The sequence below is a fragment of the Monodelphis domestica genome, chromosome 1, assembly GCF_027887165.1.
Source record: "Monodelphis domestica isolate mMonDom1 chromosome 1, mMonDom1.pri, whole genome shotgun sequence".
Classification (NCBI taxonomy): domain Eukaryota; kingdom Metazoa; phylum Chordata; class Mammalia; order Didelphimorphia; family Didelphidae; genus Monodelphis; species Monodelphis domestica.
This window is the reverse complement of record NC_077227.1, coordinates 177003031-177017384: the sequence shown is the minus strand read 5'-3', so window position 1 is coordinate 177017384 and position 14354 is coordinate 177003031. Positions and strand designations below refer to the sequence as shown.

The 14354-nt window shown below is 44.3% G+C and overlaps 1 protein-coding gene across 1 annotated transcript; it reads right to left on the bottom strand.

Moving 5' to 3' along the window:
* Positions 1-6881: 6881 nt before the first annotated feature.
* On the bottom strand, positions 6882-8493 carry PSMB11 (proteasome subunit beta 11). Its single transcript, XM_001379910.3, has one exon. It carries the CDS (start codon positions 8491-8493, stop codon positions 7708-7710), a length of 786 nt encoding a protein of 261 aa, XP_001379947.1. The 3' UTR covers positions 6882-7707.
* Positions 8494-14354: the final 5861 nt, after the last annotated feature.

Sequence of the window (14354 nt, the reverse complement as noted above, 5' to 3'; positions counted from 1 at the left end):
ATTGGTTCCAAGGCAGAAGAAGAGCGGTATGGGCTAGGCAATGGGGGTCAAGTGACTTGCCCAGGGTCACCCAGCTAGGAGGTATCTGAGGCTAAATTTGAACCTAGAACCTCCATTCTCTAAGCCTGGCTCTCAATCCACTGAGCCACTTAGCAGCCCCCAGGACTCATATTTTGAAGAGGAGTCAAAGGGAAAAAGCGATGGAGAACAATCAAAACAGAAAGGAAGCACAGTGAGAGGAGGCTAAAAGAAAAGTTCCTAGGAAGGAGATGCTGATAGAATAATAAATAACTCATTTTTTCAGCACTTTCAGGTTTATAAAACTCTCCTTATAACATCAATATAATTTAGGTAGTGTAAGCATTATTACCTCCATTTTACAGATAAGAAAACTGAGTTCAAAGAGGTTAAATGATCTGTTCAGGGTTACTCATTCAGTTAGTGGCAGAACCAGAATTAGAAGTAATTAGACATGGGAAAATACACAATAATGTATATTCCTGCTCTGGCAAAAGGAAGGGATTGGTGGAGATGATCGATTAGCCTTCCCTAGGATCCTGTGATACCAATGAACAAAAGAGTGGCCAAAGCAGCCAATTAGCCCTGTGGATAGAGTGCCAGTGGATAGAATCAGGAGGCCCTGGGTTCAAATCTGGATTTAGATACTAACTGTGTGACCCTGGGCAAGTCACTTAATCCTAATTGCTTAGTCCTTGCCTCTCTTCTGTCTTAGAACTGATACTAAGACAGAAGATTAGGGGTAAAAAGAAAAGAGGGTGGGCAAGGATATGGCTGAGAAATATACACAATTTGGGGAGCATAACTCTCTCCTTCCAGCATGTGTTAGGGGTGCAAGGAGGGTTGGGTCCTGTGCCTCGGCTTCTCCACCCTGATTCATCAGAAACTATCTTTGACATCTGATCCTAGTCTCTAGAACCAGGACAAGAAGAATAGGGATGGCCACACAGATACCTGCCCTTCCCTTCCCTCTCCAACCTCATATTTGTTCTTTCCTAGGATTTTCTTCTCTTCAGCACTCCCATAATCCTCCACATTACTAACAAGAAGACCAGGAAGGATTCCAAAAGTGATATATGGGCCAGATCCTCCCCACCCTGAGAATGGGTCATTGGCTTCATAAATAACTTACCAGCCTGAAGGACAGAAACTGTCAAAGGAGAGAAAAAAGGGAAAGAGAGAGCTGAGAAGAGATGAGGGAAGGATGGTGGAGAGAAAAGAAAGGATAAGAGAAGAAAGGAGAAAATAGAGAGGAGAATGAGAGGCAACAGGGTAGCATGGCAAGAGCTGTGAGTCCAGAGTCAGAGCACCTGGGACCAGACTCCAGATCTGCTCCTTGTTACCTGTGTGACCTTTGGGCCAGGCATTTAGCCTCTGTGGACATTGGTTTCCTCATCTTCAGAGAGAGGGAACTGAACTAGATGACCTCTGAGGTCCCTTCCAGCCCTACACCTATAGACTTAAGAAGAAAGGGGGGAAAGTAAAAGAAGAGAAACTAAAGAAAAGAGAAGGACTCATACTCTCACCCTTTTCCACTCAATATAGATTTACTGGGATCTTAGTCTTAAAATGGACCCTAGAGGTTATCTAGTCTCACCCATACATGATAAATGATCTCTCTGTCTCTCTCTCTCTATCTCTCTCTCTGTCTCTCTCTCTCTCTCTCTCTCTCTCTCTATCTATCTATCTCTCTCTCTCCCTCTCTCTCTCTCTCTCTCTCTCCCTCTCTCTGTCTCTGTCTCTCCCTCTTTCTCTCTCTCTTTCTCTTTCTCTCTGACTCTCTCTCTGTCTCTGTCTCTGTCTCTGTCTCTCTCTGTCTCTCTCTCCCTCTCTCTCCTCTCTGTCTCCCTCCCTCTCTCTCCCTCCCTCCCTCTCTCTCTCTCTCTCCTCCCTCTCCCTCCCCCCCCACTCTCCACATGTATACTTTTCCATTTCTTCTTCACCCTCCCTTTCTCGGACCCAGGACCTAGGGAGGATGGTCTGAGACGGTGGCCCCCATACCAGCTGAGAGAACTCCTGGCTGCTCACTCCATGGAGTTCCTTAGCAACTGGCCTTCTCTTTCCCCTTCCTTTTTCTTCTACCCCAGTTCTCCAGGACAGAGTCTAAAGAACTAAGAAAGAGAAGTCAAGGAAAGGGAAAGAAGGGGACCTTTAACTGAGCCCACCTCCTCCCTTCTTCTAGAGCAAGAGGAAGAGATAACGTGGAAAGTCTCCTAGAAACAATCTTCATGGCTGTGTCTGCGGGGGCTCTGTGTGTGTCATGTGTCTCTCCATCTGTGTTGCCGTTTTTGTGTCTAAATTTTCTTTAGATGCACGTAAGCTGACACTGGTGAACATCAGCCACCTCCCCATGAGAGCCTTTGTAAAACTTAAAAGGGTACATGAATGTGAGCCAGTAGTAGTGTGCAAAGAGGCTCCCACAAATATGTGAACAGAGGTACCGACCCTGTTATGGCTGAACCACAATTACACATTTCAGCCCTAGGACCAAAGTGGCCCTCCTCTGGTCCTCTCGGAGAAAACGACGTGGGTCGTTAATGGCCGTCTTAACTGCCGATCTGATTCCCCCGTATCTCCTCACTGGTTACAGATAATATCTCCCTTCTGTGCGTGCACAGAGGCAAACACACACACACAACCTGAACGTGAGAAGTTGGGAAGTTCTCCCTACCTCACCTGCTGAAATCAGTCTCTTCCTTTCATTATGGTTCCCAGGGTGGGTGAAGGGAGAACGGAGCTATATTCAAAAGGAACCACTGATGACCATCCATCTTTCTCTCCAATTGACCAATTCCACCCTGAAGGACCCCAGGCGCCCCCCAACCTCCTCTACTGCCACTTCCCCTCATTGCTTTGCTTCCCATGTCTTTCTGTCCCTCTTCTCCCCCTTCCCCCATCATTTCCTATCCCTGCCCCCACGAACATCTGACTTGAACTGGAAATACTTTGGAAAGTGATGGTTCTAGAACAGAGGATTCTTTTTTTAAACCCTTACCTTCCCATCGTAGAATCCATACTGTGTATTGGGTCTAAGGCAGAAGAGCAGTAAGGGCTAGGCAATTAATTCAGGTTAAGTGACTTGCCCAGGGTCACACAACTAGGAAGTGTCTGGGGTCAGATTTGAACCCAGGACCTCCTGTCTCTGGGTCTGGCTCTCAATCCACTGAGCCACCCAGCTGCCCCTGGAAACAGAGATTTATTAAAAAAAAAAAAACAAACCTAGACCCTTGACCTAGCCAGGCCTGAGAGGATTCCCAGAGCAAGGTGGCTGTGCTTTGGGAAAATTGTTGAGAGAAGATGAGAGTAGAGAAGGTGGTAACAAACAGTTCTAGAACTCTTCTAATTTTAATAGTGGAAGACAATGCCCAAAAGGGTGTTTAAAATGGCAGGAGGAGGTAATGGTAAAGGTGCTTGGCTTTGGAGCCTCAGGAAGTGGGAAGAATAGCCAAAAAGGGTATAAAGATTGGTCTCTCCCAAATGGAGGTCCCATGAGAAAAGTGGGCTGCCATGGCAGTTGGATATTGCAGAGTAAGAAAGGAGAAGAGTTGAAAAATCTCTTGGGGTGGAATTCCAGAAACAAGAAGTGATGGGAAGCTCATTAAAAACTTAGCCAGAACAAGTTCACAGAATCAGAGACCCTCAGAGGAGGAAGGACCTCAAAGGTCAGCTAGATCATATAGTCTGTTCTTTTCCTAACAAGAATTTCTCTCTACAACATGCCTGAGAAGAGTTGGGCTATAGTAGGACGCGTGGAAGGAGCTCTGGATTTGGAGAGAGGGGACCTGGATTTGAATAAGGACTTTACCAGCTGCTATCTCAGGGATGTTAGGCAAGTTGCTTTACTTGTCTGGGCCTCAGTTTCCTCGTCTGTAAAATGAGGAAGTTAGATGAGATAATTTTTAAGTTGTTCTTTCCTGTTCTGGTCATTCTGACTAAAGACATCCATTGTAGGAGGCAGCTAGGTGGCTCAGTAGATTGAGAGCCAGGCCTAGAGACAAGAGGACCTGGGTTAAAATCTGGATTTAGATACTTCCTAGCTATATGACCCTGAACAAGTCACTTAACCCCCATTGCCTAGCTAGCCCTTACCACTCTTCTGTCTGGTGACTGTCCATTCACTGGGATGTATAGATTCCACGACAAGACTTTTTTTTTTAAATAAGTAAATAAAGACATGTAAGTGTAGTAACCAGAACAGAAATGTGGTTAACCAAAAATGTATGAACTCTCCCTTCCTGGATTATTTTCTTCTTGAGCTTTCTGTCCACCAAAACCTGACACCACGTCTTGTTCATGGGTATTATTTATCTTTGCCATACCTCCTCCCTTCTGGAACTGTATTTGTAAAACTGATTTTTTTCTTGACCCCTCTGCAGGATTTCACATTTATTCCTCTTGTCCAACCACAATCTGCTCCCGAATCATAATCTGAGTTGGCAACTCTCCAACTTGCTGGGATAGGAGGTAATGTGCTAACAAGACCATCCCTTTTGCCACAAACCTTCTACTTTTCTCTACTGTTCTGCCACTTTTCTCCCCACCCCATTCCCAAGAACAAACTGGGGGAGAAGGGATGGGAAAGAGACAAAGGAAAAGAAAAAGAGAGAGAGGACTTTGGGGAGTAGATTCAGGAAGTCAATTGGAAAGGCTGAAGAGCTAGGATGGAGATGAAGGAACTGCTTTTGGCCTCATTGGGGGAATGCCACAAGTCATCTGATAAAGAGTGTGTATTGACTGGCTTAACCTCCTCAAGGGACAAGGTGGGAGACAACTCTAGGGAAGGTAAATAGGATGGACCATGAGCATATATCACCCTATGGATATGCCTTCCTTTCTTGGCGTGTCTCAACCCAAGCTTCTTTTTTTTTTTTTAAAGGCAATGGGGGTTAAGTGACTTAAGATCACACAACTAGGATGTGTCTGAGACTAGATCTGAACCCAGGTCTCTAAGCCTGTCTCTCAATCCACTGAGGCACCTAGCTGCCCCTCAGAGCAAGTTTCACACCCCAAAATATTTCTCTCCCTTGCTTTTTCCTTGTACTCCCTAGCCCTAGTGCTTCTTAACATGACTGTTCTCCAATCAATTCCTGTTTTGCTTCCTAACCCCTCACTCCCTTCCAAAAGTTATCAAGTCTGCCTCTTCTTTGCCATCCTACTCTGATCCTTTTTGGCTTTTCTGATTCCTTTGTAACCTCTTTCTCTCTCTCTCTCTCTCTCTCTCTCTCTCTCTCTCTCTCTCTCTCTCTCTCTCTCTCTCTCTCTCCATCTCTGTCTCTCTCTGTCTCTGTCTCTCTCTCTCTTTCTCTCCCTCCCTCTTTCCCTCTCCCCCCTCTCTTTCTCCCTCCCTCCTTTCATCTCTCTCTCTCTCCCTCCCTCCTTTCATATCTCTCTCTTTCTCCCTCCTTTCATCTCTCTCTCTCTTTCTCCCTCCCTCTCTTCCTCCCCTTTCTCACTCCCTCCCTCTCTTCCTCCCCCCTCTCTCTTTCTCCTTCCCTCCTTTCATCTCTCTCTCTCCCTCCTTTCATATCTCTCTTTCTCCCTCCCTCCTTTAATCTCTTTCTCCCTCCCTCCTTTTATCTCTCTCTCCCCCTCTCTCTCTCATATATATATACATACATATGCATATGTATGTATATATGTATGTATGTTTGCATGTCTTTTAATCTCTCTCTATTTTTATCTCAATCTCTCTCTCCCTCTCTCTCTCTTTCTCTCTCCCTCTATCATTTCTCCATTTCTATCCTTATCCCCTCTTCCCACCATTGACCCTTTCAATCATTTACTTAATGAGAACTGAGGAAGATGAATGGAGAGGAGAGAAATAGCAAGGACCAAGCCCCAAGATGTCAGCTCAGCAAAATCTCTCCCTAGCTAGTCTATTCAGCCACTCCCAATGACCCTGAGTTTGATAGTTCCACAGCCCCAGGCAGGAGATGGAGGGGTGGGGATGACAGAAGAGGATTAAAGTTGATAGGACTAGCTGCATGCAGACAGATATTTTCACTGCACCAACTTGTCCCTTCTCCCCTGTCCCTCTCAGCCTGAATTTACCCACAAACATTTCTCCCCCTGTATGTCTATTCGTGGTGCCCCTAGTCTTGGTGAGATGGCTGGCCCACCTCAGCCTGGAGCAAAACTATTCCCTGAATAGGAGCCAGTTCATGAAACCTTTAGCCTCGTAGTCTTCTCAGTTCCTAAAGGCCTGAGATGGTGGCCTTGGGGAGAGGCCTGTTTGATAGCCTTTCTTCACCTCTCCAAAACTGGCCAAGGAGAGGGAGAGAGTTAATTTGCATGATCTGAAATACTCTATTCAATCTGTGTACCCTACAGTGGAGAAAGAAATGTATGGAAGGACCTGGGCTAAACCATCAAACCTGAAACCTCTATAATGTCTGTCTGTCTGTCTGCATGATTCAGAGGAGACTCATTCAGATTGGGGCAGGCCTGCTCAAACCAAAGCTTTGGGTCCAGAAGCCCCTAAGGGGCACTGCCCCTCCCCATACCCCACATTAACTGGACTTAAAGCCTCTTCCCAAATTATAAGGGGGGGTGGGGTGGCAATCTGATGGCTCTCGATCCCTTCTGGTGTCTAAGAATACTATTCCTTCCCCTGGAGAGAGCCAAAGGAGAGTGTATGCTCTACTTGGGATAAGCCAATCAAGTTGCCACCCTTCCAGAGTCCTTATAGTCAAAGTCGACCACAGAGAGGGGAAGGATGGAGGCAGGAACAAGCCAAAGCTGGTGGCAGAAGAGATTCACATTGTTAGACTGTAAGCTTCTTGAGAACAAAAGCTGGGTTTCATTTCACCTTCATATTCCTCTTCTAGAACGAGGCACTGTCCATAATTGATGCTTAATGAATATTGTTTGAATTTAATTTTAATAATTTGAAGACTACAACCCTCAGAGGAAAATGTCAGGCAGCCCAAGGACTTGTTCCCTTCCCCCTGTTAGGAGACTCCCTATTCTTGAAGCAGGGTCACACAGAACTGTAGAATTGTGGAACTGGAAGTACTGAGTCTCAGAAATTAATTAACCCCTACAAAGAGGTCAGACTCTAGCATCCCCAGTGTCCCAGTGTAAGAATCAGGCTGGGAAGAGCTGAGGGCAGTGTTGGATGGAGGAGGAGTGAACAATGGGAAGGTGCCAAAAGTAGTTCTACCCACAGAATTAGGAGACAAAGAAAAGGAGAAAGCAGCCAAGAGAAACTGCTAAAAGCACAAGGAACAACCCTCTCAATGGAAAAAACAAAAAGGTAGAAAGGCATGAGGAAAGTACAAGTATGAGAGCAGAGGGGAAACAGGTGAGAGGAACGCTGAATCCAGGGAACCCAGTTTCTCAGGGAGAAAATTCAAAGCAGAGAAGACTTGCGAGATCTATCCAGATAGATCAGAAGATGAGGAGAGAAGTCAAGTGGTCTGGAAGTCAATGCTGGACAGGAGCTTTCAATAAATGGGGAGGGGGATTTGGGGAAGATAGAGTCACATGACTTGGTCCTGAAGGGCTTCATTCACCTGGTCACTTTGTCAGCATCCTTTGTCCGCTAGTCCTCCTCCCAGCATCTCTTGTCTTTTCTGCCTCCAAGAGGCTCCCCTTTGGGTTCTGGAATCTCCTCCTGGACCATACTGGCATGCCTTTTGTCTTGTTTGGATGAGGTCCAAACAGAAGAGGAGGGAGGGAAGAAAAGGCTCAGGGAGATGCAGGGCTGGTCTCTTCCTCCTGGTCTCCAGTCTCCTGCAGCCTGAAGTATAGCACACATGCATCCTCCCGAGACACTCGCTCCCAGCCACTCGCCTTCACGTGGTACAGGTCCACAGAGCCACCTGAATAGGCATCCCTTCGGGTAGCATGGGCCACAGCTTGGCGAGCCAGGGTGTAAGCCTCCTCGATGGTCATGTCATAGCGGTAGCCGCGGTCCATCACGCCATAGGCATAAGGTGAGCCAGAGCCCACAGAGAAGACGTCACCGGACAGGAGGGTCCCATCGCTGTACACATAAAAGAGGGCAGGGCCAGCCTGGTCCCAACCACACAGGGCTGTGGCCACGCACAGCCCCAACCCCCGGTAATGGAACAGCATGCTGGAGAGAAGCTTGGCAGCCCCTGCCACACTGGGCAGCTGGCCCTCCCTTAGAGCCCGAAGGCGAAGTTCCCGTTGCAGTATTCGGTACCAGGTGGCACAGTCAGCCGAGGTGCCTGAAGTTGTGCCTATAAGGTGCTGGTGGACAGGAATGACTTTCTGGGACGAAGGGCAGGCCACATAGTTGTTGCAGGAGGAGCGAGTGTCAGCTGCGGCAATGACTCCATGTTGGAACCGGAAGGCCAGTGTGGTGGTTCCATGTGCCAGGTCTGGACCCTGTGTCTGCAGAAAGACACGGGGATCATATCCCCTGGGAACAGCCCAGTCCCCAGCCCCAGACAAATGAGGTCTCAAGGCTTCGGGAGCCTGCCAGTTGCACACATTCTCTAGGGCCATCTTGGGAAGCAAGTGGAGACTAGAAGGAATTGGACAGGTTTATATGGGCTATGGTGAGGTAAGGACAGGGCCAGGGGAAGATGAGGTACGCTGTTGAAAAGCTGGACTACGGCCAGAGCCAGGTAAAGAATACTGAGAATCGATGCCTCTCTTCTACTACCTCTCCCCCCAAAAAAGCCCTACTGAAACAAGATCAAGCATGACCGGAGCTGTCCCGTGGTGGGGTGGGGGTGGGGGGATGGGGAATGCAGTCATTAGTAAGAAAGCTTCATCCTAGGTCAACCGTGATGTGCATGAGAGTCACTCTTGGGATCACCTCTTTGTCATGCTCTATAGATCCCTTGGAAGATATGGAGTTGGGGATTTCTTGGAGCAGGGTAAGGAGTGTGAACTGGGACAATAGTAGAGAAAGGAGCAACCTTCCTGCCTTCTTGCCTTCCTTTCCTCCCTTCTTATGGCCTCATCTGTTAAGTGAGAATCATGATACTTGCTGTACCCATCTCATCCCCTTCTTTTGGGGGTAAAGAGAGATGTTTATAAAACACTCTGCAAACATTAAAGTATCATATAAATTATTTTTATATAATTATAATTATCTCCTCACCTTCCTTTCCTCACTCCCTACCTAATTTCCTTCTTTTCTTCCCATTCTCCCTACATCATTTTCTTCCATCTTTCTTTGAGACTTAGCCTAGTTCACACATTCAGTCCCAAAAGGAGAGATAAACTGGGCCACAGAAAAGGGAATGCAGGAAGAATAGAGTAAAAGAGTGGGGGGAAATTCAAATCCCTTTCAGATAAGGCAGACTTACACAGAGGTAAGTCTGAAAAGAAAATGTCATTTGCAACTGCTCCACCCAGTCTTAACATTAATGTACCAGAACCCATCCTTAACATTAAAACAAAACAAAAAGCTGATAATACTGACCTAATCAGTAAGAAGTATGTTTTGAGCTGTTTTGCCAGCAGTGGGGAAAGATTTGCACTGATTCAACCATAGTCCTTCATTTATCCCCTTTGTGACAAATAGCACACATTTCCAAGACAGCTAGCTAGTCAGGCCTAGGCTTGTAGTCTCTAGCTATAGAACAGATTAAGTCTAAGTGGCCCACTCAGGGATCAAACCTCTCCTTATTAGTATCATGTGCTAACCAGATCATGCTAACCAGAAGTCCTTTAGGAGTCCTTGAAGGGTTTCCTAGGCCTCTGGGAAGGACAGAATCATTTTGTCACAGAGTGGTATTCCACCTCCTCTTAGATCCCTAATGGTGCAAAAGCATATCACAAGGCATATTTTGGTTATATTTCCAAAGGTCTTTTAGTCCATCCCCCTGCTTTGGGAAGCCTAAGGAAGCCAGAAATGTGCCTTAAAGTATAGGACAGAGCTACTCTGGATATGGTTCATTTTATTCATTCTCTAGATTCCATCCCTTCCTTTCCATTCCCAATGTCATCACTCCTGCCCTTTTCCTTATCATTTCTCCCCTGGACAACTACAAGTCTGGTGATTTAACTGGTCTCCCAAACTCCAATCTCATTTAACCTGTCCTGAAACCTACAGTCAAATTAATCTTCCAAAGTCTTTGGTATTTTCATATATTCTCCTGCTCAAAAACTCTCAATGGGTCCCACCCCTATTGCCTATAAAAGAAAACCCAGACATTTTAGCCCACTATATTTAAGGCCCTTTATAATCTGGTCACAACCTGCCTTTTTCTGTTTCCCGTTTCTCTTTTGCAAGGTCTTCTGCAATAGACAGAGGGACCTAGTCATTGTCCTTCCTCGTCACACCTCCATTCCTGCCTTTGTTTATCTCATTCTTAACACCATCCACCACCATCTCTTCCTCACCATATCTGGTATGCCCTCCCTCCTTCTCCCCAATTATCTAAATCTTCACTTAAAGCCCAACTCAGACCCCACCTCCCTCCTGAGCCTTCCCTGACTATTCTGTTACAATCTCTTCTCCCTCTTCTAATCTCCCATGGCACTTGGCTGTACCATTCATTTAACACTCCCTACAAATTGCCTTAAGTGTTTCAGCCATTGACATGTCTCTATCTTGTCTCCACAACCAGATCATAAGATTCCTGAGGGAAGGAACAATGTCTAAGACTTCTTCACATCCCTATAGCATGTTCTTCTCATTTATTCATTGCCTATGTACTGAACATCTCTATATCCTTAAGAAATGGGATAAGGGGGCAGCTGGGTAGCTCAGTGGATTGAGAGCCAGGCCTAGAGACGGGAGGTCCTAGGTTCAAATCTGGCCTCAGACACTTCCTAGCTGTGTGACCCTGAGCAAGTCACTTGACCCCCATTTCCTAGCCCTTTCCACTCTTCTGCCTTGGAACCAATACCCAGTATTGACTCCAAGATGGAAGGTAAGGGTTTAAAAAAAAAAAGAAATGGCATATACAAAGGTTTAAAAGTGTGAAAAATTGAGGGTATTAGGACAGCAAGCAGCTAATACAGATCTGTGCCCTAAAGAAGTTTATAATCTAGTAGAGGAGACACATGTGGACAAATATACAAGACCCCCAAATCATTAGTGCCACAAATTATACAGTTTCAACAAAAAGGGTGAGTGACTTCTATGTGCAGAATACTATTTGGCACTCTCTAGAGAAGATCAAGGATTAAAGAAGACAGTCCTGGACCTGGTAGAGCTCCTAATCTAGATGAGGAATATGAAACATGTGCCAATAACTATTATACAAAATGGTGCCTGAGAGCCAAAGACTAGTCACTATTGTTCTCTGAATAAGTATCCTTTACCTAAGCCATGGAATGCCATCATTCCAAGCTCTACCAAGCAGGATCCTACTCATCATTCAAGGTTCAGCTCAAAAGCTACCCTGGAGTCAGAGTTCCCTGGTCTCCCCCTAGCCAAAAATGATCTTTTCCTTCTTGCACACAATGATCATTCTTGATAAGGTAGGGGATTGGAAGGTGGTGGTGGAAAGGTGTGACAAAAAGAGGAAGTAGAATTGGGGGAACTTCATGATAGAAGTAACATTTGAGCTGGTCCTTAAAGGATGAGTAAGATTTAACAGGCAGAGATGGGAGGGATAGGAGGAATGGAGGGGATCAGAATGGCATTTCAGCCATAAAGAACATACAAAAAGCTATGAGAACACAAAGGAAAGGAATAGTAGAGCCAATAATAAAATACAGTATTCTACTAGCAATAGAAAGCCACCAGATGTTTTTTGAGTAGGGACTATAATCCAAGTCACACTTAAAAGGCAGCTGATGGGACAGTGGATAGAGTGCTGGGCCTGAACCCTGGATAAGTCACTTATCATCTAACTGCCTCAGTTTCCTTGTCTGTAAAGTAGGGATGATAATAGCCTATGTCTCCCGGGATTGTTTTGAGGATCAAATGAGATAATAATTGTAAAGTACTTAGCCCTATGTATGGTACATAGTAAGCACTATATAAATGCTAGCTTTTATTAATTTTTTTCTAATTATGTGTAAGAATAATTTTCAACATTCATTTTTTTAAATTTTAGCTTCAAATTCTCTTGTCTTTCTCCCCTCTGCCCTCCCTAAGATAGCAAATAATTTTATATAAGTTATATATATGCAGTAATGCAAAATATATTTCCATACTAGACATGGTATGAAAGAAAACAGAACTTTCCCACACATAAAAAAACCCTGAAAACCAAGAAAAATAAAGAAAACTTTTTAAAAGTATGCTTTGATCTGTATTCAGACTCTGTGAATTCTATCTCTGGAGGTAGATAGAATTTTTCATTATAAATCCTTTGGAATTGTATTGGTTAGCTATTATTATTAAGAGTTAATTTACAGAACCCTGTGGAATTGTGAATAGGCAACTGGAGGGATGTGGGGGGAGGGGAGGGAAAGAGCATGAATCTTGTAATCATGGAAAAATATTCTATATTAAATAAAAATGTTCAAATTAAATTAAATTAATTAATTTTTTAAAAAGTTAATTTGTTGGCTGATAATGCATGTATAATCCAGATCAAATCTTCTGCCAGCCCTGGGAGGGGGGAGGAAAGAGAGGGAGGGAGGAAGGAAGGGAGGGAAAGAAATAAGTTTGATCATATAACATATGAAAACTTATATGAAAAAAAAATTTAATAAAAAAATTAATTTGCAGGGGTAGCTAGGTGGCTTAGTGGATAGAGAACCAGACCTGGAGATGGAAGGTCCTGGATTTAAATATGGATTCATATACTTCCTATCTATCTGACCCTGGGCAAGTCACTCAGCCCCAATTTCCTAGTTTTTTCCTCTTTTCTCTCTTAGAATTTGTACTAATACAGACAATAACGTGTTTTTAACTTCATTTTTGTTTTTCTTTATTCAAAGTTATTTTATTTTCCCAATTACATGTAATAACAATTTTCAACATACTGTTTTCCAAAATTATAAGCTCTAAATTGTCTCCCTTCCCTCCCTGCTCCCAAAGATAGTAAGCAGTTTGATTTGGGTTATACATGTACATATACATATACCATGCAAAACATACCCATTTAGGAGGTATGCTATAGTCTAATAAAGGGAGCCAGGAAGCTTATTTACAATGGTGGAAGAAGAGAAAAGTGGAAATAACAGAATTGAGAATCCATATGAAGGAAGAAATGACAGAACATGGTAAAGGACAGCTATAAAGAAAGAGGAAGAGGGAGGAGTCAAAGTTGATTCCCAGGTTTCTTGTCTGGGTGATTAGGAGAATAATGTCAATTTATAGAAATAAGGAAATGAGAAGGAATAGTAGGCACTGGGAAAAAAAAGTTTGATTTGATTAGACAAATCCACTGTATGTCCTGTGTGTGTGTGTGTGTGTGTGTAAATATTTTCCTTCTCTTCAGTCTAACAGCAGGGCTTAAAGAAGGTTGTTGGATTTCAAGTTTCCTAATTCAACACATGTAGTGTCTGAAGGGGATGGAGGTGAGTGCTTGAGGAGGTGAGAAAGAGGAGGGTTAAGATTTCAAATGTCATTCCCAGCCACAGTCATGAGGGGAAGTGGAGACACTTACATGCTGTACCCAGACACCGGTACATTGTTATAGATACATGTCCACTTTTTGGTTTGGTCTTGCATCCTAAGTTAAAATAAATGAAACAAGGCCATGAAATATGTCACAGAACCACAGAATTTAGATTTGGAAGGAGACCTCATTAGCCATCATCCAACCCATATAGGAATGCCCACTATAAAATACTTGACAAGGGTCTCTGCTTGAAAATTTCCAATGAGGGAGATCCCACCATTTCTTTGAGACAGTTTATTCCACTTCTGGACAGCTCTAACTGGTAAGGAAGTTTTTCCTGATATGAAGCTTCAATTTGTCACTTTGTTTCTTTCAACCACCTCTAGGACCAGACTTAACTCTAATTCTTCTATACGACAGCCCTTCAAATACTTAAAGATGGAATAATCTTATTTGTACTGGAAACTTAAAACAATCTTTCCTCCCAGAGACAGAAGGAACATTACAGATGACCTAGTTCAAACCCTTACTTTATAAATTATTAAAAACTGAGGGCCAGGGGGCAGCTGGGTGGCTCAGTGGATTGAGAGCCAGGCCTAGAGATGGGAGGTCCTAGGTTCAAAAATCTGGCCTCAGCCACTTCCCAGCTGTGTGACCCTGGGCAAGTCACTTGACCCCCACTGCCTACCCTTACCACTCTTCTGCCTTGGAGTCAATAAGATGGAAGGTAAGGATTTAAATTTAAAAAAAAAACAAACAAAACGGAGGGCCAGAGAGATGAAGGGATTTGGCCCAAGTCATACAACTAATTAGTGTCAGAGCTCCTAATAGCATGTATTCCTACTCTTTCTTCTACACCTTTATATTTCTAAAGATCCTCCAGTC